Source organism: Phyllopteryx taeniolatus, chromosome 3 (genome assembly GCF_024500385.1).
Source record: "Phyllopteryx taeniolatus isolate TA_2022b chromosome 3, UOR_Ptae_1.2, whole genome shotgun sequence".
Taxonomy (NCBI): domain Eukaryota; kingdom Metazoa; phylum Chordata; class Actinopteri; order Syngnathiformes; family Syngnathidae; genus Phyllopteryx; species Phyllopteryx taeniolatus.
This window is the reverse complement of record NC_084504.1, coordinates 5,631,587-5,659,244: the sequence shown is the minus strand read 5'-3', so window position 1 is coordinate 5,659,244 and position 27,658 is coordinate 5,631,587. Positions and strand designations below refer to the sequence as shown.

Genomic DNA, 27,658 nt, shown 5'->3' with positions numbered 1-27,658 from the left:
CACATGGCTTTGGCCGCTTATGGAGCACTATTCGGCAACCACAGAAGCCCGTTGTCCACTGAATTTCAAAGGAGGGAAAATGGTCGCAGTTTATGGTCACTATGCTGGCTCAGAGGCTGTTTCTCTGCAGCCAGTGAAAGTGTGTTATACTTCGGTCGCTGGAAAAGAACTGTGAGAGAAGGAAGGTGTATGTGTATTTGATTGACAGAAGAAGTGGGATTTTCAGAGGTCTCAGCAACACGCCCACAACATCTGCAGGCTGAATGTCAATTCTTAACCATTTTGAGGCCTGATTTAACATACTTTGCAATTTTGTTATTAATTCATTCATTGTTGGGCTTGTTAACAAGACTCTTATCAGTGATGTCAAATTTACAAGACATGTTTTGTCTCCTGTTTGGTTTCACTTTAAGTGAAATGTGTGACAAGACAAAAACATGCAGTGGGATGTTAAAATATAATAAATAATATATAAGTAATTACAAGTTGTAAAAACTAAAAAGTGCTATATTTGAGTAAAACGTGCTCTTTTCAAGAAAAGTTTGTGTTTTGCAATTTGGGAAAATTGTTTCATCACAACTGCAAGACCTAATGGCATTATCAAGTATCTGTACTGGGTATACGCAAATACTCAAATGGAAGTACTTGCACTCTGACAAAAACTGGTATTGGTATTTGTTATTCCCTTCTGTGTCCTTTGATAGATTTGTGTTCCCCTCTACAGTCATCTACACCCAGACTTGAGTTAGCTGCCAGCAGGCTCATCTGAAAACCTGTTGTCTGTATTGCTTGGGAGTTTAACACTTGAACATTAACGAGAGACTCTGCCATGCCAATGTAATTCCCTTTCCTTAAAAATCCCGGCAAACCATAGACAGAGCTAAATAACTGCATCAAATAGAGTGCACTGCCAACTCCCCAGCATCACTTCCACAGCTGCATACCACATTGACTCCATTCGTGGGGTGGAGAGATTATCCCATATGCAAGGCCTCACGGAGCTGCATTTTCCGTTACAAATGTCATTCATGTTGTCCTACAGTTAGAGGTACTGCTCCCCGTGGTCGTGAAATAATGTTTGTTCTAAAGGCTTGAAGCCAGCTGCCTCTGGTTCTGGTTCTTCTGTCTGTGAGGTCTGACAGGATTACCAAGGCAGCACAGGATAATTACAGTTTGCTGCACATTTATCAGTTTATGGTTTCTCAAAACTTTTTTTTTTTTTTATATAATGATGGGAACATCAAAATCGTTTGAGTTGAAATCAAGAAATTTGAGATTTACAGTTTGAGCTTTGGGAGGCACAGATGTACCAAATGACTAATCAATCCATTGTGGAAATAAGGCCATATAATAATCTGAAACAAATTAAAATATGGTGTAGGTTTATACATGACAACCAGGACTATCACAATACGTATAACGATTTCTCCCCCACGGTTCGATTTTTTAAAACAAAAACAATAATAATAATAATAAAATATATATTTAAGGCCTCTTTATATTCCGGCACCCGCATTGCATCACGTGACCGGCGCATTGGGTTTTTCAAGCCAGAAATTAAATAACAAAAGTAGAAGGGAAAAAAAGGAGTCGCCACACCATACCCAGCGCTCTCTGTACAGCCAAGTTAACGGTACAAAACGATAACAATTTAACATTTATTAAATAGAAATAATTTTGATAATCCTAATTGACCTAAAACAGGAACATTTTAGTCTGATTTTATGCCAGACAGTCAGAGGAGAAAATGGTCTGCTGTTCCTGCTGTCCAGACCTTGCCCTCCGAGGGGCAGTGTAGTGTGCATGCATGGAGCTACACGTTTGCAGTAAGATTTAAAAAAAAAAGAGAGAGAGAAGAGGTCACAATAAAACAGATTAGGAAGAACATATGCCTGTCAGTCTTGTTATATGACCTGTTTGTATGTGTTAGTACAGCGTTTGTGTGTGAATATTTGTTATTTGAAGGTAAATCTCTCCCGTTAGCTCATGGCAAGCCCGTCAGTAGGGTTTTCCATTGGCTCTTTTAGGATTAAGATGTTGATTTCTAAAACATGTCGTTAAATATACAATGTGTACTTTTTTGTTGCATGTTTAGTTTTACAGTAAACCACAACTGGGGTGTTATTAAATAGTTTAAAGCACGTAAAGCGAGGGCAGAATAACATACATCACAGGCTTGCTGCAAACAACTCAGGGTGTGCGGTTATGGTCATGTCGCTTTGTGTGGCACGGATCCTCCATCCATTTGCTATAATTGCAACTGATTCAGCCTTTACTTTAGCTGTGTTTCTTCCTCGCTTCCGCTCTTCGCGCATAGTCTAACTATGGGTATTCCGGGAAAAGTAGTCCCATGACACACGCTTGAGGAGACTTCATGAAGAAATATATCAGTCAATCTAGACTTACTGTTTATTACATTAACTTACATAATAATAATTATTATTATATTAATTATATTAAGTTTGGTAGCACTATGCGTGCATATGCCTGTGTGTGGAGTAGAGGCACACAGTTGACAGGGCGTGTCGGTTCGGCCATTTCAAAGACGACATGAGTGTGTATTTGAAAACCACGATTTTCGGTTTTGATACAAAATCGTTACAGCCTACTAAACCTACCGACCTACTAAAGCGTGAATGTTTTTCCTCTGCATTATTGACAGGTTTCACATTCTGGCAACAATGCTGTTTAAAAGGAACCCAGTTCACACGTGATGAAACGCTACAGGCAGGCACACACTGTGTCCTGCTACTTGTTTAATGCTAACTTTTCTGTGGAAGTGTTTAAAGTTTGGTACTCTGGTCCGGACCAAAATAATGTGCACATTTGGTCCTGTTTGCTTAGCATTCACACAGGCATTTCAGTCACTCAGTTAAGAAAAGGTCACATTACATTCACCTGTAAAGGTTATAGTGCATTTTAGGTTCATTTCACCCGAAAGCTGAATATCCTTAACTTTTTGTGATTAGTGTATATTGGAGGGAAGTCAAAACTTTTTTGTCCAAGGGCTGCATGCAGAAAAATCGATGGATGCAAGGGCCACTTTGAAATTCTTCAACTTTAATTTATTGAACATGCTAAAACTAGTGATGGGACGAACAACACTGGTGGGTCAGCACTGTGCCGAGTGCACAAGAGTGAAACATCGTATGGGTGTGCTTATCGCTTTAAGAAAAAAATCAAGTGACCAATACAGGAAGTGTGTCGTCTGGATGTGCCGCGCCAAATTGTGTTTATAAGGAAACAAACTGTGTCGACATTTTGTTGGATGGAGTTTTGCTGTTGCTGTTGGATTTTTGCTTGCCCTCACCTTGTTCCACTGATTTCATGGATTGTTCCAAGACGTTTCCCCCAGTCTGGAATAATTTTGATCTTTTGATGCCAAATAAGGTAACTCTTTTTCTCCTTTGGGCATTGTTGACTGTTATTTTTTTAATTAAATATGTTTGTACTCTTTTCTGGTAAGAGGTTTGAATTGTTTTCAGATAAATTAACTTTTTTATTTTATTGTAGGTGAAGTGTCGGCTCTGCTCCACAGACCTAACCTACATCCATAGGAGCACTTCGTCAATGCTGAGGCATTATAGAGCTCGGCATGGCAATGGAGAATTGGCAGATACTCTTGAGTACCCCAGGTATGTTGAAATTCTCACAAAAATAATTATATTTTCAATAATAGTTTATTACACACAAAAGGCTTTGTGTGACTGTAATATTATTTGTAAAAATTACAGTCCTTTAATAAGCTTTTAACAAAATATTTCCTTTTGGCTTGCAGTTCCTAACAAGCAAGCAGTGGATGAGGCTGTCTGTGGTCAACAGGATCATCAAAGACTGTCAGCCACTCACCATTGTTGAAAATGAGGGATTCAGGGAGCTCCTGAAACTCATCAACTCGCACTTAAATTTTTATGCTCACCATCTTCATCTGTACCCTGTGAAAGTTTTTTTCTAAGGCAGGCGAACTGGTGTCTAAGAGGGGAAATCGCAAAGACACTTCACAAACTTTTGTTCCTCAATAAAAATGCATAAATTAATCAATTTTTAGTCTTTTATTTCGTATGATTGAACACTTAAGTTAACAAAATTCCATACATAAGTTAAAAATTTTAACTGAATTTTATCACAGACAAATTTGCTATATTTTACATGCCATTTTCGCATTTACACAAACAAGGTTTGAAGCAGATTTTAAACTCTTCTCAAAAACAACTCAGCAAACAAATTATAAAAATGTAAATTAAATTATCCAATGATGAGATCATATGTTAGGTAAAGGACTAGCGATTAAATATTATTTCACAGGCTGATGTTGGGTTTGCAGCTTTTCCATCTTATTTTCATTTTGTTTACACAGTGTCAATACAGTGCTGACACAGTTGGTGTAGTGTGTCAATACACTCTTGAGGCATCATCATCCCATCACTAGCTAAAACCATGCGTTATTGACTTTGGCACTATAAACCACTACTGATGACATAGAACACGTGCCCCAGTTTTAATCAAGAGTTTCGAAATATATCTATTGAGCAAGTACACCCGTTACAATTCTTGGGCAACATTTCCTTTCTTAGTAAAATTATACTTAAGGAAAATTATACTTATATCAAGATCTGTTGAACATGCTGGTCATTCGAAATTTTATACACATAGAGTCCCCTCCAAAAGTATTGGAACGGCAAGGTCAAGTCTATTGTTTTTGATGTATACTGAAGACATTTGGGGAAATCGATCAGAGCTATTGCGCAAACATTGGGCATAGCATTACACCAATTGGGAGTGTCCTGAAAAAGAAAGAAACTACTGGTGTACTGAGCAAAAGACATCAAACAGGTCAGCCAAGGGTATGAACAGCAGTTGCTGACAGAACGATTGTGAGAGCTGTGGAAAAAACACACCCAAAGACAACAGTCAGTGACATCAATGCCAACCTCCACTGGGCAGGGGTGAAGGTATCACAATCCACTTCGAAGAAGACTTTGAGAGAAAAAAATATACAGGCCATACCACAAGATGCAAACCACTCATCAGCAAAAATAATCGGAAAGCCAGATTGGATTTTGCAAAGAAGTACAGAGATTAGCCACAAAAGTTTTGGAACAAAAGTTTTATGGACTCATGAGACCAAGGTTAATCCTACCAAAGTGATGAAAAGGCCAAAGTATGGACAAAGCAAGGATCTGCTTATGATCCAAAACACACAAGCTCATCTGCGAAGCATGGTGGATGTAATGTCATGGGTTGGACTTGCATGGCTGCTTCTGGAATGAGCTTCACTCGTCTTTATTGATGTAACTCATGATGGTAGCAGCAGAATGCATTCTGAAGTCTACAAAACCATTTTGTCTGGAAATTTACAGAAAAATGCTTCCAAACTAATCGGGAGAAGCTTTATCATACAAGACAATGACCCAAAACACACTGCCAACACAACGAAGGACTTCATCAGGGGGGAAAAGTGGAAGGTCTTAGACTGGCCAAGTCTAACCCCAGACCTTAACCCAATAGAGCAAGGAAGGGTTATGCCACCAAATATTAAACTTTATTCACTAAGTTAATGTAACTCATTTCCTGCCAATGCCATCTAAAGACATCAATAGCGTTTTTTAACAGGGACGTGTGGGGGAGGGCCTTGTGCAGTTTGTGTGTGATCGTCAAGCCTCTGGATGACTGCGATGAGGAATGGCACCCTGTAGAGGGCAACAATGCCTTGAGGTGAACGTCCCTACTACAGATTGAAGAAGAGGAAGAAGAAGGAGGGGGCGGGGTGCAGGAGACTGAGAAGAGGGAAATATAATGGCGGAAAAGAGAGAAGACAAAAATGAAAACAAATCTGTTAAAAAAAAAAAACGATTTCGGTACTCGAAATTTCTTGCACCAAGGCACGAAAAATATTGCTGCAACCGACAGGAATGACGCTTTAGATTATGCGGGGGAATAAAGGATGACGCTACGAGCCGATCCCTTTCTTGCAAAGCTATCGCCGAAAATGCCCTGCCATATGGAGAGATGCTCTCGGCCGCTTGCCAGCTGAACATCTGCCGACCAGGATTTGAGTAAATGGGATCCGGAATCGTGATGAGTGAACTCCCTCTGGATCGCCTGGAAACAGCCGAGCTTCATTCGGAGCTTGCTCCAGATGATAACGGAGACAAAGTTAACTCATTTGCAGCTCATGTTAGCTACATTAGCGAGCTAACATAAAAGCATTATTTAGTCCCACTAGTTCACGTTACAATGTAACATCCGTTGACAGTACTGATTTGAATTTTCCATTTCCAGCTCGTCCATCTTGCAGAAATTCAACACCCGTAAGTTGAACGTCTTTTATAATTGTGACAAAGAAAAGTAAGGTTTTTTTTTTAACCCTTGCAAAACACAAATAAATAAAAAGTATTCTCTAGTAATCGTATGTATTTTTTTAAAACGTACAGGTTATGCATCCAGCAGACGTTCGACTCCCATTCCAGTACACAGTGCAAACAAAAAAGGTAATGGAAAGCTTTTTTTCCCTCCACGTCCCACTACAGAAATTTCAACAATGGATTTTTATAGTAATAGTTATACATTTCTAAACAGCACAGGTTGTGCTTCAAGCAGAAGTAGGGACTGGTTTCAAGGACAATGACAACCACACAAGATCACATTCACCACCACCAAAGAATAAAACCCAAATGTGGATAAAACTTTGCTTGATTTCAAGCACAAGGTAAAAAAAAAAAAAACCTGGACTATTGAGCAAACGGTAGAGCAGGAGAATTAGGAGGAAGAAAGTCCAAATGTGGGAGCCCCATTTGCTCATGCATTTTTGTCTTATGTAAATTCTGTACATAGTTATATCCATCCATCCATCCATTTTCTGTGCCGCTTCTCCTCACTAAGGTCGCGGGCGTCTTGGAGCCTATCCCAGCTATCATCGGGCAGGAGGCGGGGTACACCCTGAACTGGGTGCCAGCCAATCGCAGGGCACATATAAACAAACAACCATTTGCACTCACATTCACACCTATGGGCAATTTAGAGTCTCCAATTCATTCATGTTTTTGGGATGTGGGAGGAAAGCGGAGTGCCCGGAGAAAACCCACGCAGGCACGGGGAGAACATGCAAACTCCACACAGGCGGGGCCGGGGATTGAACCCCAGTCCTCAGAACTGTGAGGCTGACGCTCTAACCAGTCGTCCACCGTGTCGCTACATATTTATACTTGTATATAAATTATTTTTCTGTCAATAGGACTTTCTCAGTGTTGTTTTATGTTCAGATGTTTGAGATTTTCATTAAAGAAACAAAATATTGGTGTCAAAGTCACCAGTTCTGCTTGATCTGTCTGCTTTCACAAAAAGGCTGTTTTCCCTGGGTTTTTTTTCCTCCAGAAAGAGATTTGGCTGAAAGTTGCCTATATTTGACTGAAAGTAGCCTATATTTGACTGCTGATTACTAAAGAACGGTATAAGCTAGAGACAAACCTTTTTTTCTGATGAAAGAAGAGAGTCTGATCTTTCTTTTGGTGTTTACATAGTCATAGTACACAATATTCTGTGGGGCTTGAAAAATGAGTGAAATTGCACAAAAATGTCTGGCAGTCTAGGGGTTCCCTGCTCAGGAAACGGCTGACACTGAATGAGTTAATGTCTGTTACAATGCGTTTGCTCACTTGAAAAGAGGGTGGCTTCAAACAAAAGGTACTCTGTCCTGAGTTGTTTAACACACCTAGACGTCAATACCATGAAATAAAAGCTTGAATTCTGAACTTTTGTCTCATATTCATTTTTTGTTCTGAAATCCAAATGTCTTATATAACAAAGACAAAAGGAATTGACCTTGCCATTCCAGTACTTTTGAAGGGGACTGTACATACATACGTTGATTTCTTTTAATCCCATCTTTCACTCTGTTGAAAGGTTGTGGTATTGTCATTTGTGACAATACACCTTCACCTACACTTTTAGAGGGTGCAGTATTCCGTTTGTATTTACTTTGTTGACCAAAATGCCTCATGAGTCAGGCATGAACGCCGTGTTGCTTCCCTCGTCCTCGCGCAGTGAGTACATACAAATATAACGGTCAACATGTTGACAGCGTGCTGCGCGTTAAGAGCTGTGTCAAGAAGCCTTAATAACTGTCGAGACGAGAGCAAAATTGGCATATTGTTGGCTCTCTTTGCTCATTCGGTTTGAAGCCGAAATATTCCCGCTTTTGTATTGGCTTCCTTGTGTTGCTAACTTGCCCTTCTAGTGCATGTGTGTGTGTGTGGGTAAGATAGCGGCCCCGCCTCCCTGCCCTCACAGAGACAAAGGCTATGTTCAGAGTGCAGGACATGATGCCCAATTCAGATTTCATGTTAAATCTGATCTTTTTATGCAGTCATTCACATTACAAAAACAAATCCAGCTTCTATTGTGGACAGAATGTGTCCGTGGCGTCACATGCATGTGCATGAAACAGGATGTCACACTGCGCATGTACACAAACACGAGGTGCCATGTTTACAGAAGTAAATATGGCCCCTCGCGTAGGTCTCGTCATGACACGTGACAATTACAAGGATTTTGTGCAACCCGAGCCAACATTTTCTTATATTTATCAGTTCTAAAGCCTCTTGTTTTCAAGGTTGCTTTTCTGGCATGTCTGTTTTGTCAAACAATTGTGACATTTGTAGCCTTTTGATGATGTATACGTCAGATGAGCACAACATGCGCATCCATACAGCACTCGCATCGGATACATATCCAATTCATATCCACATATGAAAGAGGCCTGGGTCGGATATTAAAAAAAGAAAATCTGAATTGTACTGTTCACATTGACATTAAAAAAAAAATGATACGTCACATTGGGCCAAAGAGTCTTGATACAGACAAGATGAATCCCTACATTGACTCCACATAAACAAACGCACCCATGCTGGGACCAATAAACAGAGTGAATCCTCGTCACCCAGTTTCTTTGGAGACAAGATATGAGAAAAACTAGCAGCATGCTGCACATGGCAATATATCGAGGCAGGGAAAATTAGAATTGCAGGCTGTGTTCAGTTTAACTTTTATTAAATTCCAATGGCGACAAAAAAATGGACAGCAGCCCACAAATGGCCCATGGGGCATAGTTTGGACACCAATATATATGGTGAGAACCTCATCGGACCACATTTGTGATGTACTGTCGTGTGTGACAAATGCAGTCCACTATTTGGAATGTTTTCTTTTGTATTTACCATCTTAGAAAAGCACATACATTTTATTTCATTTTAAAAAGCATCTGTGCAGTTCACTTGCCAAGACCCAGAATATCAGTCCACTTGTTTGGTGCTCACCAGGGTTCTGATGATAGGGTGACCAACCAGAGTTCGTTTTAACTAAAGTAAAAATGAAAAGGGTGATGAAAAATTGTCATCATTCCTCCCTAAACACTGAAAAACATCCATCCATCCATCCATCCATCCATTCTCAAAATTATCTTATCCTGGTTAGGGTCGCGGATGCTGGAGCCTATTCCAGCTGACTTCGGGCGAAAGGCGGACTACACACTGAACTGGTCGCCAGTCAGTCACAGGGCAAACGGACAACAATTCACACTCACATTTACACCGTCACTGAATGGGAACTGAACTAATGCTGCCTGCACCAAAGTCAGGCGAGTGTACCACTACACCGTCAGTGACTACTGAAAAACATGTTTTAGAAACTAGAGCACTGGTGGAATAGCAGAAAAGCAATGGTGCATGTGTGGGTATGGTACTGACATATCACACAAATTACTTTGTAGTGTTTGTACAGCTCTGTATTAATATGGTTGGTTATCAATATTGTATGCACGTGAAACATTTGAAAAACAAAAAAAGCAACAACTACAGTTTTATGCGCAAATGTATCCATTTTGCAATATTTGCTTTTCAGGTTCTAAAATGTCATGGAAACGAACAGCCAAAACGTTGCTTTAATTATTAGTAACCAATTCCGTGTTGTGCGAAACTAAAGTTTCCCCAAAACCCTTTCTGGCATAATGGGAGTTGGAAAAACACCGTCACAATTTTACAGGTTTTAATTTTCTCCAGGGGGAAAACAAAATAAAAATAAAAAAATATTCTTATCCAATGCATATTCAACAGCAAAACCTCAACAATACACTTGATGAAGGTATTTTCTTGGCACCCAACTAAGCCATCATCCCAACATTCCTGTGTTGTGAATCACAATCAAACAAATGGTTCCATCCACCCAGCAAACTACTCTCATTGGACTAATACAATTGTGTAGCTGGGATGTGCAGGGAATAGAGGAAAAAAACGAAGTGTAGTCAATGTCTAAAGGAGGTTTTGCATTCAGTCTCTCACATGGCAAATGATGTCTTAACCTTGAGCAAGCAGGTGTAATGTGCGTATGGCATTAGAAAGACAGATGGGGGGTGTTGATCCAATAAGTAGAATTGATTATGCAAGTTTATCAATTAGTGTTCATAATAAACAATGTAGTCTTCATGTAACTTCATCACGACCAATAACCTACAGCAAGAAAAATCTGCGGAGCCTGTGAAATAGCCAATCCAGTTCCAGAGTCAGTGGCACATTTTGGAGGAAGTCACCGCATTTGTGTGTGTGCAAGTGACTTTTTCACACGTCCTCACCGTGACACTGCACGTCGACATCGAGAACTCTAGTTCACCCCACTCCAGCTGTTGGGAAGAGGGCAATCGCAGGGCAGGGAAATCGCTCTTGCCTATTATGACGGGATGAACATCATGCACACAACTATGTAATCAGACAGCTCTGTGGACAAAGGCTGCGCGTCAAAGCCCATCCCACCTAATGGCCAAAGCTTCATACTGCTAACGGGTGCTCAGGGAGGCAATGAGGTTTGGAGTCTATATATCCATGACCCCTGGTTGACTTCGATCCCCGTTCACCTCCCCCTTCATGACCTGGCAATGGCACCCTATTAGGGTGGGGGGAAGTGGGGTGGTGGGGACAGAGAGATGGGTATGGGATCCCTTTGAATGCTGCACTCTGACACAAACATCAGAGAATAAGTACGCAAATCTCAGAAATGGGGTCAGAGCAAGTGCTTAGCAATTTGTTTTGACTTTTTTCCTTCCCAGACTTCACTCAAAGCCTCTTTCTCTTCTTGAGAAATCATAACTGTAGGCGATCATGCGAGGCAATGTGGCAATGATGCGCCACTGGAAGGCAACGAAAACTAGAGTGCGATCACACAGTGACCTGTGTGTGTTGCACACACTGTTTTAGAGCATAGTCAGCTGATGCTGCCTAACATAATACATACAATGCAAACTCATCGAACATAATATACATCACTGATATTCACACGCCCCAGCATCAATAACTGCAACTTTTTAACAAGACCAATAGGAAGAAGAAAAACTTGAAAAGCCAGACAAGAGAAAAGAATCCTTAAGTCCAACATTTCCTCATTCTTTATAAATAATGCATAATAATGGTCACAGAGAATAATATCTCCTAGGAATGCACGATAATTATCGGATTGATAAGTATCGGCATGGCATTGGGGGAAAAAAATTACTTCACACTGATAAATACCTTGAAATAAACATGAATAATTGTCCGTTCTTCTATTGTTTAAAATTAAAAAACATGAATCTTTGAATCTGTATTATTCAAGTTTGAGAAGAAAACCAAAAGATCATTGAATTATCAATATTACAGTATTAATAGCACAATAACAAAGTACATTTACTTTACTACAATTTATTTAGACATTGTAACCGTGTATAGTGCCAATAAAAAGGCATTTATTCTTATATTACATTACATGTTACATACATATGATAAATTATATTAGTATAACAGTATTTAAATTATAATTATATGTAGTGAGGTAAAGAAAATGGATTGATGTTTATGTGAAGCGAGTTATATGCAATATACAAGTAGGGGGTACGCACTTTAGCTTTCCATCAGTTTGGGGGTCCTAGGTCTGGAAATTGTTGAAGACCCCTGATATACAACATTAAAAAATTATATCGGTTACTGGTATTGGTATCAGTATCGGCAGTTATCGGATCAGTGGAAAAAAAAACGTTATCGTGCATCCCTAATATCTACTACCCAATCTACTGACAAGCAATTTTAAAAAATCATGAAAGTGCTTGTTTTAGTACAGCCCTGTCAAGCTCGCACGGGCCGAAAGCATTCACTTGTGGCTTGTGGGATCAATTTGAAGTCAGCGTGACATTGGCCCACACAACCGCACCTGCCAAACGTGCAGGTAATTCCATGAGCAGCGTCTTATCTGTATGAACAATACAGTACTCTCAGTGTCACATTCGGCCCACCACATCATTTCATGTGGCCGGCGAAAGCAAAAGATTTGAGTGAATGATTCTTGCTAAAATCTGTGTCAAAACTTCACATTGTAATATGTGACAAATAATAACGTTGCAATAATACAAGTATTTTTTTTTTCCTGTTACCAAAGCCCTTTTTACAGTAACTTCAATAGTTGAACAAACTATAATTTTTTACTTCCGATTTGTAAACTAGTTAGCCATCATTTTGTTGTGTGTTGTATAATACAATGATGATGCGATGAAACATTTATATGATTTCACGGTCATAACGGCCCTCTGAGGGAAACTGTACCTCTGAGGAAAACCGTACCAAACACATGGCCGCGACAAAAATGAGTTGGACACCCTTGATTTAGTACATCGTTTTTTAAATGACGGTTAGTGGGTCAGTAAGGTAATCAGTAGCTGAGTCAGAGAAGACGAGACTGATCTCTGGTCATCTTCAGGGGTGCACCATTCGCAGCTAAGCAGGTCACGGTGTTATATACAGACCCCATATTACTGCAGACTGCTCTCTAGGCTAATCCTCTCTGAGCCTGCATGCACCCTTCCAGAAGGCTGGGTGCTTGCAAAGGCATGTACACACCCACAAAAGGCACAACAGCTAAAGACAGGAGCCAGTCAAAACAGTAGCGAGAAGTCCTCCAAGATCCACTGTCTGAACTGGTTAACAGGTGACAAGCCAATAAGTTAGTTTGCAATAAAGTGTGAAAACTCTGCCAAAGTTTGTTTAAGGGTATATATCAGAATGCTCCTTTAGCTTGTATTTCTTAGTCAGGACATTCGTGTGTACACGTCCCTGGCCCTTAGAAGCAGAGGTTAGTAACCGGCTGCTCTTTCTGTCTCTCTGATCAGGTTACAAAAGTGGGTGTGTTCCCGCTCTCCTCTGTCGCCTGCATGTCTGCCTCTCCCGCGCTCTACAGCTCATTCTGCTTCTCTTGCTTTCTTCTGACTCCATGTCTCTGCCCCTCTCTCTCTCTCTTTCAGAAGTTTGTGGCTTGCATCATCCAGCCTCATAAGGCACCACTATGCACTCCCGAGATCTTTTTTCTCTCAACTGTGTTTCTCTAGTTCTCTTTGCTCCAACCATGTCCAGACAGAGAAAAGAGGTGCAGACGGTCCACACTGGTTGGGACCCATGTGACTTCCTCCTCCTGTTGACCTCCACTAACAACTGACCACCAGACATCTAACCAAGTAGCAACACATTTCAATCGTTTGCAAGGACCAAAAGCAACAAAATGACAAACCACGTGCTTATTTAACTGGCATTTATATTGTTTCAGATCATGTAGTAAACTGCAGCAACAAGCGTCATGTACCATAGAGTACAGTGCTAACCATAACTACAAATGCATATTTCTCATTTAGCAGAAATATTTGTTTTATCCTCCACACAGTGCTGAGGAGGTAATAAAAAATAATTGAATGTCACAGATGTTCTGTTTGTAAGTGTATACACAACAGTTGAAATCTTACCTTGTCCTTCTCATGGGGCAGCAGGCGGACGGGGGGCAGTGATTCCAGGGATACCATCCCGGTGCCGTCATTGTGGGAGCTGCTGCGGCTGATGAACTGAAAAAGTGGACCCTGCTTTGCCACACGTCCATGCGCCACTGCTCTTTTGAGGGCCACCCTCAGCTGCTGGTGGAAGATGCCAGGCCCCATGGAGCCGCTGCCCGACAGGTAGGCTGCCACGTCAGCCTGGCACTTGAGAAAGCGCTCAATGTTTTTCAAGCAGGAGCCGCCCGGCTCATGGAGGCCTTCCAGTGCCCGCTTGATCAACTTGTTCCAGTCAAGTCCAGGTCTCTTCCCCAAATGACTTTGGAAGCTAGCACCACTGCTGCTGCCACCGCCACCACTACTGCTACCTCCTCCTCCGCCAAAGCTGCCACCTCCTTTGGGCTTGGGAAGAGCGAAGCGTCCAGGGTTGTCAGGATCCTTGTAAGAGTTGAGACCTTTGTTGGTGACCTTAAGGATGGTCCCATCTTTGACACTAAGTTCTAACTGTTCCAGAATAGTCTTACGGTCGAGACCATGGGACATAGAGACCGCATTGCAAATGCGCTCCTCAGACGGTCGCTGCTTCTGTTTCTTGACCTTCTTGATGGCCTCTAGGATCCACTGGGTGTATGTGGGATTGGCCAGTTTTACCATGGCTGCAGTCTCTCAGGGCGCGGTGGCCCTGGTGCCCTTCCCACAATCACCAAACAAAAAAATGTGGACTTCAGGCCAAAGACAGACACCTGGCCTGCGCCGAAGCGCCGCCCCCTCCTTTCCTTCTCTTTGCTTTTTTCTCCTCCGCTTACTATCCCTTGTCTTGGGGCCGCACAGAGACTCCCTCTGAGGCAGAGTATGAACAACACGGTAATGAGCAGCTGACCATAGCACAGCCCCCAAAACCCAGTTCTCCACCCAGTAAAATCAGGCCCACCCACTTCAGTCACAGGGATGAGGTTGGTATTAATGTATGGACAGAGCTCTTTGACTAAAAATGTAAAATATAAAATAAAATACAATAAGGATGTATAGAAAACAAACTAGTCAGTTTACAGTCACTGGTAAAGAAAGCAAATTCTCAGTGTGAGTTGCACAAGATGACTATGTTCTGCAAGACATGAGTTTCATGTTAAGAGTGACAAAAAGTCCAAGTTGTGTGTTTAGGATGTATTCTAGTTCTGAAAATGTTCTTCCCTCCACGGTCCCTTGCCCTCACTTATCCTTTTTCCTTTCACTGTGTTGTCCAACTCCAACAGTCAGGGTTTCTCAACACCACGACGGAGTAGACGGGGCTGATCACCCTCATGTCTATTGCACTTCAGCAGCACCACCCTGTATAAAAGAAGTAAAAACACAAACCATGCAGTTAAAAATATATGTAAATACAGCATCAGTTCAGGTGACGTACAGGCAACCCAACAGTGGCACACCATGAACTACCACAGGTATATAAACAAAGTCCTGCTTGCACCGCTGTCAATGAGCACGAGTAGCATGGCAAATCCCACATCATGTTTCAAACCCCTAAAAAGCCTGTTTTGCCAAAAAGTGTTCCTACATTTAAGACTACCAAAACATGCAAAAAGAAGCGATTGCCACCAAATACATACATGCTATTTTAGCTTGTTAAGGCAAAGAATCCAAAAAGTTAAAATATAGTATTTACCTAAATGTACAGTATAAAGTTGAGCATCTGCCTATTTTAGTGGGGAACGTAAACACAATGTAGTCAAAACACACACTGTTAGCAAACATTAGCCGAGAGGCTAAGCTAAAAATCTATGCTTATTCAGTGGGCCACATTGCTGGAGTGTTTCCTGTTGTTTTGTTTACTGTGGCTTCTCCAAGAACCAGCAAAGTGTGTGACAACAAGACTTCCCGCTAAATGCTCTTGTTTAGCAAGCTAACGTTAAAAAGCTAGCCAGCTTGCTAACGTTACGATGGTGTTACTAACCAACCAAAACGTAAACAGCGACAAACACACGGCTCGCCAGAACACCAGCACAAAATAAGCCATCTCCTTCTTTTCCAGCCACAATGACGGCATCGCAACAACCACAGCCGATAATCTCATTTTGAATGTCATTCTCCCGTTAACGTGAGCTCGCGGCCTCGTATTGGGCACAATGCAACTTGCTGACGGCCATATCAGCTAGCGGGCAAGTGCAGGAATTAAGGTATCATAGTCAAGCATCGTGCACTACTGAACAGAGAGGGGAGACGATCCACTGACCGCCTCGACGAGTCCCAGTAAGCGATCGCCCGGTAGAAAGCGATCCCCACCTCGCTGACGTCTGAGCCGTCTGAGCCTGCTGAGCCTCCCTCCCACTTAACACTCCGCCAGCCTGCGGTGCGGTGAAGACAAGGCCGCTGGAGCCGAGCAGCTAGGCCTCGGCTCCCCTCTCCGTTACCCCCTCCCCTCCCCTCCCTGCTCAGCACCCAGCAGCCCTGCGTACCCCTCTCTCCCTCTTCTTCTCGAGGTCCCCCCGAAAAGCTCCGGTTCTGGGTTGGGGGTGTGGGGGTGGGGGGGGAGCTCCGCTCGAGATACCCTGTTTACAATAGACCGCGGTGCACCTCCGTCCCGTCACAATGTTACTCACCGGAATTTCGTTTCGATGCGCCGGGGGAAGGGTGCCAAAGCGGCGCAAAACGGAGACAACAACAAGGCTAAAAATGCAGCCAGAGACCAGAGGCTCTCGAGCCGACGCCATCTTTGAGTGAAACGGAGCACGGCGGTGGGGGAGGGGGAACACTGAACCGTCAGGCTGGGCCAAGGGACCGTCTGCATGGTGCGAGGCGAACATCCAGGGGAAGAAACATTCACAGCAAGACGGTGGGGGCGGCGGCGCGCTGTTGCTATGAGAGGGCTACGGATATTGCCTGGGCACGTGAAATGGAAGAAAGGGACAGATGGTGGTGGTGGAGGAGGGACACACAAAAAAAAACAGTTGAGGTAATCTCACAGTCTCTGTTGTGCCACAGCCGCACAGGAGACGATTCAAGGGAACGTCTGCATTTTTTTTTTTTTTTTTTTTTGCGGCTGCAAAGAGAGAAAATCAAATCAAAGCCAATGAGCGCGCGTTTAACGTTAGAGGGTATTTAAAGATCAACTCCCTCTACATTGCAGTCTATTGTGGCGGTTCTGGATTTTTGAGAGGGAGATTGACACGTGCGTCCAGTCCAGAAATGATCCAAATGTAACAGCTTTCGAGCGTGTTGCCCGACATGATAAAGCATGTCATCCTGTCTCTGCACAGTACTGTAGGAGTGTCGCCCACTGATGTGCAGTATTGATTATCCAGCACAATATCCTCTTTCCACTGAACAAACAATTATGTGAGCGTTTTATTCATTAAATGACATTTTGGCTTAGACAGAGCCAGGCGTGTTTCATGTTTAATTATGTTTAAATGTGTGCCGATTGGCTGGCGACCAGTTCAGGGTGTACCCCGCCTCTCGCCCGGAGTCAGCTGGGATGGGCTCCAGCACGCCCGCGACCCTAGTGGGGAGAAGCAGTTCGGATGATGAATGAATGAATGAATGAAGTGTGCCAGAGATAATTTATATTCACGTACATGCTACAGTTACAGTACAGTTAAGGGACCATATGAGTCTAATGAAATAAAAAATAATAAAATACAAATTTCCTTTTTGGAGTTTGCATTTTCTCCCCATGCTCGAGTGTAGTTTTCCTGCCACTTTCCACACGCATATTTCACACTAATCACACTGGAACGATGTGCAGGACTTGAAATTGACACATCTTATTACTCCAGGGGAATTTAAGACCATTATAAAAGACAGAGAAATAAGTTCAAATGCATCGTGCGATTGCTGTGCAATCATGTCATCCCACTCTTGTTTTTATGTAGTGTGTGTGATCCTATTTTATTTGTGTCTTGTGTGTTTAGATTTTTGATATGCTAGGTTTCTCTTGGAAAAGAGGTTCCACATCTCATTAAGATTCTTACCTGTTTTTAAAAAAAAGGATATTTATATTGACACCTAAAACATGGATGTTGGGTTCATTGAAGGTTCTAAATAATAACTCATTTTTCTCACAGGCTACATTATAGGTATGGTTTCCCTGAGATATAGCCATTAGACTGAGAAAACAAATTGACAACAAGTTGTGCAAATCCGAAGTCAGTGCAAAAAAAAAATATTATTATAAAAACTATTTTGCAGTTCATTCACAAAAGATGTTTGTTGACCCAAAAAGTGCTCGCAATATAAATTTTTACAAAATCGAAATACAATTTGCAATTTTGGTACAAATCGAAGTATACACACAACTTGCTTGAGCAGGCCATATAAAATTATGTGGCGGCCCAGATCTGCTCCGTGGGCTTTGAGTTTGACACCTGTGCTCTAAATTGTTTATAGGTGTGAATGTGAGTGTGAATGGTTGTTTGTCTGTATGTGCCCTGCAATTGGCTCGCGACCAGTCCAGGATGTACCCCGCCTGTCGCCCATAGTCAGGTGGGAAAGGTTTCACCTCACCTGCAACCTGAGCGCGATTAATTTTGTAACTTTAATTTACAAAGCTACAATAGGGAAGCTTTAATTAAAAAACAAAACAAAAAAAACCCAAATCAAAACAATAAACGGGAATTTTTTCACAGCAACACAGAGCAACTTGTATTTGGAAACTCACAGCAATTTCGTTCAAATTACTAACGAATACTGAAAACTCCCCAGGTGAAAATTAAATCATCTGCATCTTTTGAGTAAAACCTTCTGCAAGGCAGTCCTCAGAGATGTATACTAGCGTCTCTTATGGGGAGCAATTAGACATGAGTTTTCCCATGTTGTACATGTCTTGTGAGAGGATGAGCTGCTCATCAAATTAAAGTGTTGTGGTTGCGCTTTAATCGCTGTTGATCTGGCACAGTACTTCTTGAGGGACAGATAAATCACCTTTGCAATGACAAGCCACTCATTATTCTTAATGCTTGTGTTATCATACAGATAAATAACATGGACATTTGAGCGGCTCTTGAGGACTCACATATTACATTAGGTGTAATAGTTTAGTGTCAGCTCATAGATGGAAAATGACCAGGAGAAGCCTACACCGCATCTATCCAGCTATGAATAAATAATAGCATATACCATGATTCACAGGACAAACTGTGCCCAAAAATATAGAATAACGAAGCAGCCCACTCAGGGCGGCATATGTGGGTGGCGGGGTCAAGTTGTTTCTTTCTAGTGATCAGGAAAGATATTTGCTCAGTTTTTCAGTCAAAATAGAGACAGAAAAACAGTCTGGAACACATTTAATTGCTTCAAATTAGTGACCTCAATTTATTTAAGATGATTTTTGAAAGAAGTGATTTTGAGAATGTGTCTGATTTCATTTTAAAGTGTTGACAACATGGGTAAGGTTTTAAAATGGGAATGGTATGAACATTACAGCACAAATCTATGAATACTGTTTTAAAGTTATGATCCAATCATGGTCCCAATCTACAGCTAGGTTTATTTATTGACTAGAACTAGTGTTGTTGTTGTTTTGTACAGGGATATACTTGTAAAATGGCTGTCTGTGAAGCATTTAATAGAGATACTTACGCCAGAGCTCGATGTTGGGCTTTAATTCCCCGTAGTGATTTTTTTTTCATCCATCCATCCATCCTTTTTCTACCGCTTATGTGAGGTCGGGTCGCGGGGGCAGTAGCTTTAGCAGGGACGCCCAGACTTCCCTCTACCCAGGCACTTCCTCCAGCTCTTCCGGGGGGGGGGGGGGGGGGGGGGGTCCCGAGGCCAGCCGAGAGACGTAGTCTCTCCAGCGTGTACTGGGTTGTCCCTGGGGTCGCCTCCCAGTGGGACGTGCCCGGAACACCTCACCGGGGAGGCGTCTGGGAGGCATCCGAATCAGATGGCCCAGCCACCTCATCTGGCTCCTCTCGATGTGAAGGAGCAGCGAGAGATCCTCCCAGATGACCGAGCTTCTCACCCTATCTCTAAGGGAGAGCCCGGACACCCTTCGGAGGAAACTCATTTCGGCCGCTTGTATCCTGGATCGTAGAACGTAGATCGACCGGTAAATCGAGAGCTTCGCCTTTCGGCTTAGCTCCTCCTTTACCACAACGGAAAAAGTCATCACTGCAGACGCTGCACCGATCCGCCTGTCGATCTCCCCTTCCATTCTTCCTTCACTCGTGAACAAGAAACCAAGATGCTTGAACACCTCCACTTGTGGCAGGATCTCATCCCCGACCCGCAGAGGGCATGCCACCCTTTTCCGACTGAAGACCATGGTCTCAGATTTGGAGGTGCTGATTCTCATCCCAGCCGATTCTCCCCGAGGGACAGCGTGACTGACAAGAGAGTACGGTCAAGTCCACAAAACACATGTAGACTGGTTGGGCGAACTCCCATGCACCCTCGAGGACCCTGCCGAGGGTGTAGAGCCTGTCCACTGTTCCACGGCCAGGACGAAAACCACACTGCTCCTCCTGGATCTGAGATTCGACTTCCTGACGGACCCTCCTCTCCAGCACCCCTGAATAGACCTTACCAGGGAGGCTGAGGAGCGTGATCCCCCTGTACTTGGAACACAACCTCCGGTCTCCCTTCTTAAAAAGGGGGACCTCCACCCTAGTCTGCCAATCCAGAGGCACTGTCCCTGATGTCCACGCGATGTTGCAGAGGCGTGTCAACCAGGACAGCCCCACAACATCCAGAGCCTTTAGGAACTCCGGGCGACTCTCATCCACCCCCAGGGCCTTGCCACCAAGGAGCTTTTTAATCAACTCGGTGACCTCACAACGTCCCGAGTCGAGGTCAGCAGTGCCCCATCCCCACTATACACAGTGTCGATGGTGCACTGCTTCCCCCTCCTGAGACGCCATATGGTTGACCAGAATTTCTTCGAAGCCGTCCGGAAGTCTTTCTCCATGGTCTCACCGAACTCCTCCCACGCTGCATTCCGCTTGGCCAGGCGGTACCCATCAGCTGCCTCAGGAGTCCCACAGGCCAAAAAGGCCCGATAGGACTCCTTCTTCAGCTTGATGGCATCCCACACCGTTGGTGTCCACCAACGGGTTCGGGGATTGCCGCCTTGACAGGCACCGACCACCTTACGGCTTTTTGAAGCTCTCCACAGGTGGTCCTTGGCTCTTGGACAACGCTTCTGATTATTCTTTGCACTCCTCTGTCAGAAATCTTGCGAGGGGCACCTGATCGAGGCAAACTTACTGTATGGTGGTATAATTGGCTTTCCACTTCTGTATTATGGCCCCAACTGTGCTCACTGGAACATTCAGAAGCATAGATATGCACCTGCAAACAATGCCATCGTTATGTTTTGCAACAATTAGTTTGTGATGGTCTTGAGACAGCTCTTTGCTATTACCCATCATGAGATGTGTCTTGACTCACATCTTGGCGATGCGACCTTTTTGTAGGCCATCAATTAGGACTGAACTAGTTGATATTCATTTGCACTGACAAGGGGCTGGATTGCTGTTTGTCTTGGTTTTCCATGCCTTTTTGCAACTTCCTTTCTTTATCTGTTTAATACTTTATCCATGTGTCATTTCCCATTATTACAGCTAATTTCTGATCTTATTTGTTCTACTTTATTTGCATGTATGGATTACTTGGGTTGTTCCCAACGTCTGGTGAAAATTTCATGTCAATAGCACCTTTGGAAATATATTTAGGGAGAAACATGGTGACCCGGTTAATACTTATTTCAGCCGCTGTGTATATCCCATCCATCCATCCATTTCCTGAGTCGGTTATCCTCACAATGGTTTTGGGAGTGCTGGAGCCTATCCCAGTTATCATCAGGCAGGGTACACCCTGAACTGGTCGCCAGCCAATTGGAGGGCACACATAAACAAACAACCATTTGCACTCACATTCACACCTACGGGCAATTTAGAGTCTTCAATTAACCTACCGTGCATGTTTTTGGGATGTGGGAGGAAACCGGAGTGCCCGGAGAAAACCCACGCAGGCGCGGGGAGAACAACAAACTCCACACAGGTGAGGTCGGATTTGAAACTGGGTCCTATATAATACATTGTACTCACAGTAAATGCTGATAGAGATGTAGTAGACCTCATTTCTTTTCTCCTTGCTGTTTGTATAAGCTCGCCCATACATGCTGCTCTGAAAATGCCCCAAAATCCTTTTACAGGTTGAAAACAAGCCAAACAAGAATATTGTTTGACCGAGAGTCCCACAAAGTCGAGTTAAAAAAAAAAAGAAAAGAAAAAGGTGTCCTTGAAGATGAATTTTTAATCATGTCCAAAATCGTCTTCTTCAGTAAATCAATTTTAATGCACATATTCAGCTCAACCAATCAAATGACTATTTAGCTGAACCACTGAGAGGACGGGAAAAATACCAACGTGGCGCAGAGTGGTGAAGCTAAAATCTTATTGGTTAGACTTTTTCAACGGTGTGTGTGTGTGTCTGTGTGTGTGTGTGTGTTTGACTTGGTTGACGCCAGCACTTGGGATTCCGTAGGCCTTGGGCAGATTACATTTACATGGCAACACAAAGAAGCTGAAATTGTTTTATGATATGATATTATAACAATTATTTGAAATCATTTAATTAAGTTGTAATTGTAGGTCAGCGCTTTTGACAGTGTTTAGGCTAGCCGAGAAGGCTCTGAAGGCTAATTAATTTTATATCGATCCTGCTAACTAGAACATTCTAATCTGCAGATAAAACAACAGAAATGTCGTATGTATAAAAGATATGAATGACTGTGGAAACAGAACCTTTAGTGAAAATGCTTTTTAAAAAATCTATTCTTAATGCTTTGTAGGCTTTTGCCAGTTTCTTGTGACATTACCAATTCCACAAATCATTAATTTTAACAAACATTTTGGCCCAGGATATGCATAATTTCGGGCTTAGCGATAATGTGAAAATTGGTCAATAACTGTGACTTGAGCTAATTGGGTTGAACTGTCGAAACCCATTGGTCTACACACTGAGCCAGGCTACAGCTACAGAAAGTGGAAGCAGCAAAGAAGCTCGTGGTGACCACATTTGTGAGTTCCTTTCTTTGGGGGGAGTGCTGCTCTTTGATTAGAATGAGGCAGTGTCCACGACTGCTTTTTTTTTTTTTTTTTTTTTTGTCTGTGTGAAACAAGCAAGCGTCCTGCTGCACTTGGCTCATTGCCAAGTTCCCCAAACTCTCAAAACCGAGTGAAACTTCCTCTCTTGAAAAGAGCTGAAACGTACAACGGAAATTTCCAAGAATGTGCCCCCACCCATAGGGTAACAGCACCAGCCTTACCCCACCCTCCCCGTGACCCATGCGCCAGGGAGAGACAGCAGCTGGAAGGTGAAGTGAAGCTTGTTGGCACTCAGTTCCAACTCAAAGCAGACACCTCTGGACTGCTCGCTCCAACTTCCTGCCTGCTGACTTGAAATGGCAGCACCTCCACTTGTGAAGTGCTTCAGACCTCCGCAGATTACACTTGTTCATCTGACACAAGCAGCAGACAAATTCTTGGCTTGACAAATCAATGGTGCTGCTGTGGTTAACAGTCGTTAAAGTGGATGTGCACTTCCAACGGAGGCCCTTGCCCATTAACATGGACAAATACGTGCGACTTTAACACCGTTAAAGAACAGGCGAGGAAGAAGCGGTTGTAGCAGTGGTAAACTTTGCTGAACCGCGAATACACTGGTCAAAGTGAGGATGCGTTTCATGTGTGTGTGTGTGTGTATGTATATATATATATATATATATATATATATATATATCGCCACACAGCACCCCATATTGACAGAAAAAAACCCTGGAATTGTTGAAATTTTGGCAGATTTATTAAAAAAGAAAAACTGAAATATCACACAGCCATACGTACTCAGACCGTTTGCTCAGTATTTAGTAGAAGCACCCTTTTGAGCTAATACAGCCATGAGTCTTTTGGGGTCTTTTTCACACCTGCATTTGGGTATCCTCCGCCATTCCTCCTTGCAGATCCTCCCCAGTTATGTCAGATTGGGTGGCGAACGTTGGTGGGCAGCCATTTTCAGGTTTTTCCAGAGATGCTCAATTGGGTTTAAGTCAGGGCTCTGGCTGGGCCATTCAAGAACAGTCATGGAGTTGTTCTGAAGCCACTCCTTCGTTATTTTAGCTGTGTGCTTAGGGTCATTGTCTTGTTGGAAGGTGAACCTTTGACCAGTCTGAGGTCCTGAGCACTCTGGAGAACGTTTTCGTCCAGGATATCCTTGTACTTGGCCGCATTCATCTTTCCTTTGATTGCAACCAGCCGTCCTGTCCCTGCAGCTGAAAAACACCCCCACAGCATAATGCTGCCACCACCATGCTTCACTGTTGGGACTGTATTGGACAGGTGATGAGCAGTGCCTGGTTTTCTCCACACATACCACTTGGAATTGAGGCCAGAAAGTTCTATCTTGGTCTCATCAGACCAGAGAATCTTATTTCTCACCATCTTGGAGTCGTTCAGGTGTTTTTTTTTTTTTAGCAAACTCCATGCGGGCTTTCATGTGTCTTGCACTGATGAGAGGCTTCTGGAGGATTATGGAGGCCACTGTGCTCTTAGGAACCTTAAGTGCAGTAGAATGTTTTTGTAACCTTGGCCAGATCTATGCCTTGCCACAATTCTGTCTCTGAGCTCTTCAGGCAGTTCCTTTGACCTCATGATTCTCATTTGCTCTGACATGCACTCTAAGGTCTTATATAGACAGGTGTGTGGCTTTCCTTATCAAGTCCAGTCAGTATAATCAAACACAGCTGGACTCCAATGAACGTGTAGAACCATCTCAAGGATGATCAAAAGAAATGGACAGCACCCGAGTTAAATATGAGTGTCACAGCAAAGGGTCTGAATACTTATGGCTGTGATATTTCAGTTTTTCTTTTTTAAAAATCAGCAAAAATTTAAACAATTCAGTTTTTTCTGTCAATATGGGGTGCTGTGTGTACATTAATGAGGAAAAAAAATGATTTAAAAAATGATTTTAACAAATAGACAGATAGACAGATATAAATAAAATATTTTGTCTTCTCTTACCGCTGAATGCATGTCCAACTGTGCTCTAACGAGGAACTGAATAGAAAAATTGACAACAGGTATTTGATCCACAAAAGGACCAATAAATTTCAAAGGATGTTCTTCTTCCAGTGCCTCTCTCTGTTGCAACTTCCTGATAACGCTCTGTGATACTGTAAAATCAGTGGCCACTTCCCGCTGAGAACATTTGATTTGAAGCCTCACAATGGTGATGTGCTGTGGATCAATTGTTAGGTATTGCCTTAGTCTTGCATTGCCAAGATGTGAACAGCATAATGGATACGACTGTTTAAATAACAATCCTAACTGAACCTGGAAATATATTGGTCGCTTCACGAAGCAAACACCTATATATATATATATATATTTTTTTATTTTTTATTTTTTTTATTATTTTTATTTTTTAGTTTTTAAAAACCTGTCCTGTTCAGCTGCATGCCTTGCAGAATGGTGGATTTGTATGCCTTTGTGCTGGAACAGTTTTGCTGTGCAACAGGGGAGTTTGAAATACTCCCTGTGCTTCATTATTATTATATTTGAATTCATCTGATATTGAAAAGGTGGAATGGTGAGGTTAATTTTCATGGTTTTCTGATTTATTTTTTTATTTCATGGTCGCCTATTTTGCCAAACCAACCTTTTCTTGTATTTGGGATGTAATGTTATTTCTGGAGGGGGGACACCCGGTGAGGACATGCAATAACTAACCAAGACAACCAGATAAGAGAGGGCAGAAAAGGGTAGGACAGGATGTGGGAAAATGAGGAAGGCAGTGCTACTGTCCAGTGGTGCGGTGGGATTCTTTTTTCGTGTCTAAACACCTTTAAGAACCTGTGAGTTGATATGTTAGTATAACCTGTGTTGTTATAAGTGATCCCAGCACAAGTAATTAAAGTCTATAGTGTTTCTATCAAACGTATTTGCGAATGAACACCATATCACATGCATGTTAGTCAACTGTTGTCTACGGAGTTGCTGAGCTGGCACATCGAGCCAGCCCGACCCCGCCCCTCCCTCACAGACGGGTGTATGATGCATTAAAAACTGGAGGACCGGCAGAGCAGTGAAGGGGCGGGACGCGATCAGACCGGAAACCAGCACAGTTGTGTTAGCATCCGGCCCGGCGCCCAGCCCACCATACCTGGTGCCAGTCCCCCAGGGGACCCTGAATGAGCAATGAGTGTGCCCAATGTGTGGAGTATGTACAGTGTGGGTATTAAAAAAATGTGCAGAGTGTGTGTAAGTAAGTAAGTGGGAGTAAGAGGCTAGACTCCCGTGGGTCCGGCCAGGCCCGACCGGTCGGCAGACCACAGAGAAGATGGGGGAAGTAGAGCCGGGCATTGCCCGAACCCAAGCAACCCCGACCCCGGCCCCCCAGGGAGTCGGGCCAAAAAAAAGCCTGCACGGCTCAAATAAAGGGCGCCCAAACTACGAACATCCACCCTCCCAGCAGCCCGCAGTCCAGACCAAAATGAATACTCGACCCGGGGCTCCCCACAACCAGCACTAACATCAAACCCACGAGCCAACAGGCAATGCGTGCAGAAACAACCCAACTGACCCAACACTCATCCATCAATGTCCCAGCTAAAAGCCAAATACAGCCTCGCCAACACAATCATCCGGGACCGTCCCACCACGCCACATGGTCCACCCGCGCAAGCCTCAACCAGACTCCCTGCTCCAAGCCCACAGGCCCCCACCCCTGAAGGGCACGCACTGGAACCCACCCCCCCCGACACAAAAAGCAACCCCACACGGCACCTCCCCTCCCCTTCTATTTTGAACTTCGCCATTAAGCTCCTTGTTAGAGAACAGCAAGTTGTGCAAAAAGTATCGAAATATTTAACAGTTGGACATGTGCATTCAAAAGTCGAGAAAATGTCAAATTAAAGCTCACCTGTGAAGGTTTTTGTGCATTTTAGGGTTGTCCTGAAATTTGACCATAAAGCTCAATAGCCCAAACTTTTTGTGAGGAGCGTGTATCAGCTCCTTTTTGGTGTGTTATTATTTGAACACAGCAAAAATAAACAAATACTTTCTACACAAGGTGATCATGGTCAAATCTGTAAGGACTTTGATTTAAGGATTTGGCTTTGGGACTAATAAGTGATGAGCAGGAGCCTATCCCAGTTGACTTTGGGCGAAAGGCAGGGACCCCCACTAGACTGCGACTAGCGGAAATCTGTGGTTAATTGACGCCCACGATAATAGCATTGAAAAAAATGTCTGGATTTTTTCAAACCCCCCAAATTCTTGAATAATAAATGTTTGGGATTGGTTGCCCACCCCCCCAGATCTGATGACTGGACCACAATGTCAGAAAAGAAAGAAATATATATATTATATATTGTTGGACCTTGTAAAAAAAATCGTAAAATGTCTCCCAAGATTATACCTGCATAAAGAGCTTCATCACAGAGGCATTTTTACAGATTCACACAACAAACAACAACTGCGTTATACGACTGTTTGGTCTGCAGACCTCCCAGGTCCAAGAGCAGCAGTTCAGTAGTGTTTGCAGAGCAGGATGCCTTACTGACAACAAAGCAGCCTCCAGGATTCTCTCACACATTCTTGTGGGCCTGCTGCTCGGCGGGCTCAACAGGCTTTGTCTACTTCTCACCTCCTGCAACCACCATAACCCCCCTTCCAGCTCCTTCCAAGTCATCCCCTCCCTTTTTTTTTTTTTTTTAACCAAGCACAGATTTACACAGGAACTTCTTCAGCAACTCCATTAAGCGGCATAAGACAAGTTAGGTTAAAAAGCACGCGGTTCATCGGTTTGGAGTGAATGCAAATGATACAA

At 43.0% G+C, this 27,658-nt stretch overlaps 1 protein-coding gene and 1 long non-coding RNA gene across 4 annotated transcripts in view; one reads left to right on the top strand and one right to left on the bottom strand.

Annotated features, from left to right (window-relative positions):
* The window catches only part of kat6a (K(lysine) acetyltransferase 6A), a 53,429-nt gene extending 36,799 nt beyond the window's left edge, over positions 1-16,630 (bottom strand). Inside the window, exons 1-2 of one of the 3 annotated variants that reach the window (XM_061766599.1) lie at positions 16,426-16,630; positions 13,805-15,157 (exon numbers count right to left, since the gene is read on the bottom strand). In XM_061766599.1, coding sequence (XP_061622583.1) covers positions 13,805-14,482 — 678 coding nt within the window. In that variant the 5' untranslated portion in view covers positions 14,483-15,157; positions 16,426-16,630. Of the gene's footprint in view, positions 1-13,804; positions 15,158-16,058; positions 16,200-16,425 lie in introns of those variants that run through there. The other 2 variants (XM_061766596.1, XM_061766598.1) reach the window with 2 other exon arrangements.
* On the top strand, positions 2,993-4,098 carry LOC133474693 (uncharacterized). The gene is made up of 3 exons (XR_009787594.1): positions 2,993-3,390; positions 3,514-3,635; positions 3,779-4,098. It is a non-coding gene; the product is annotated as an uncharacterized LOC133474693 (long non-coding RNA).
* Positions 16,631-27,658: the final 11,028 nt, after the last annotated feature.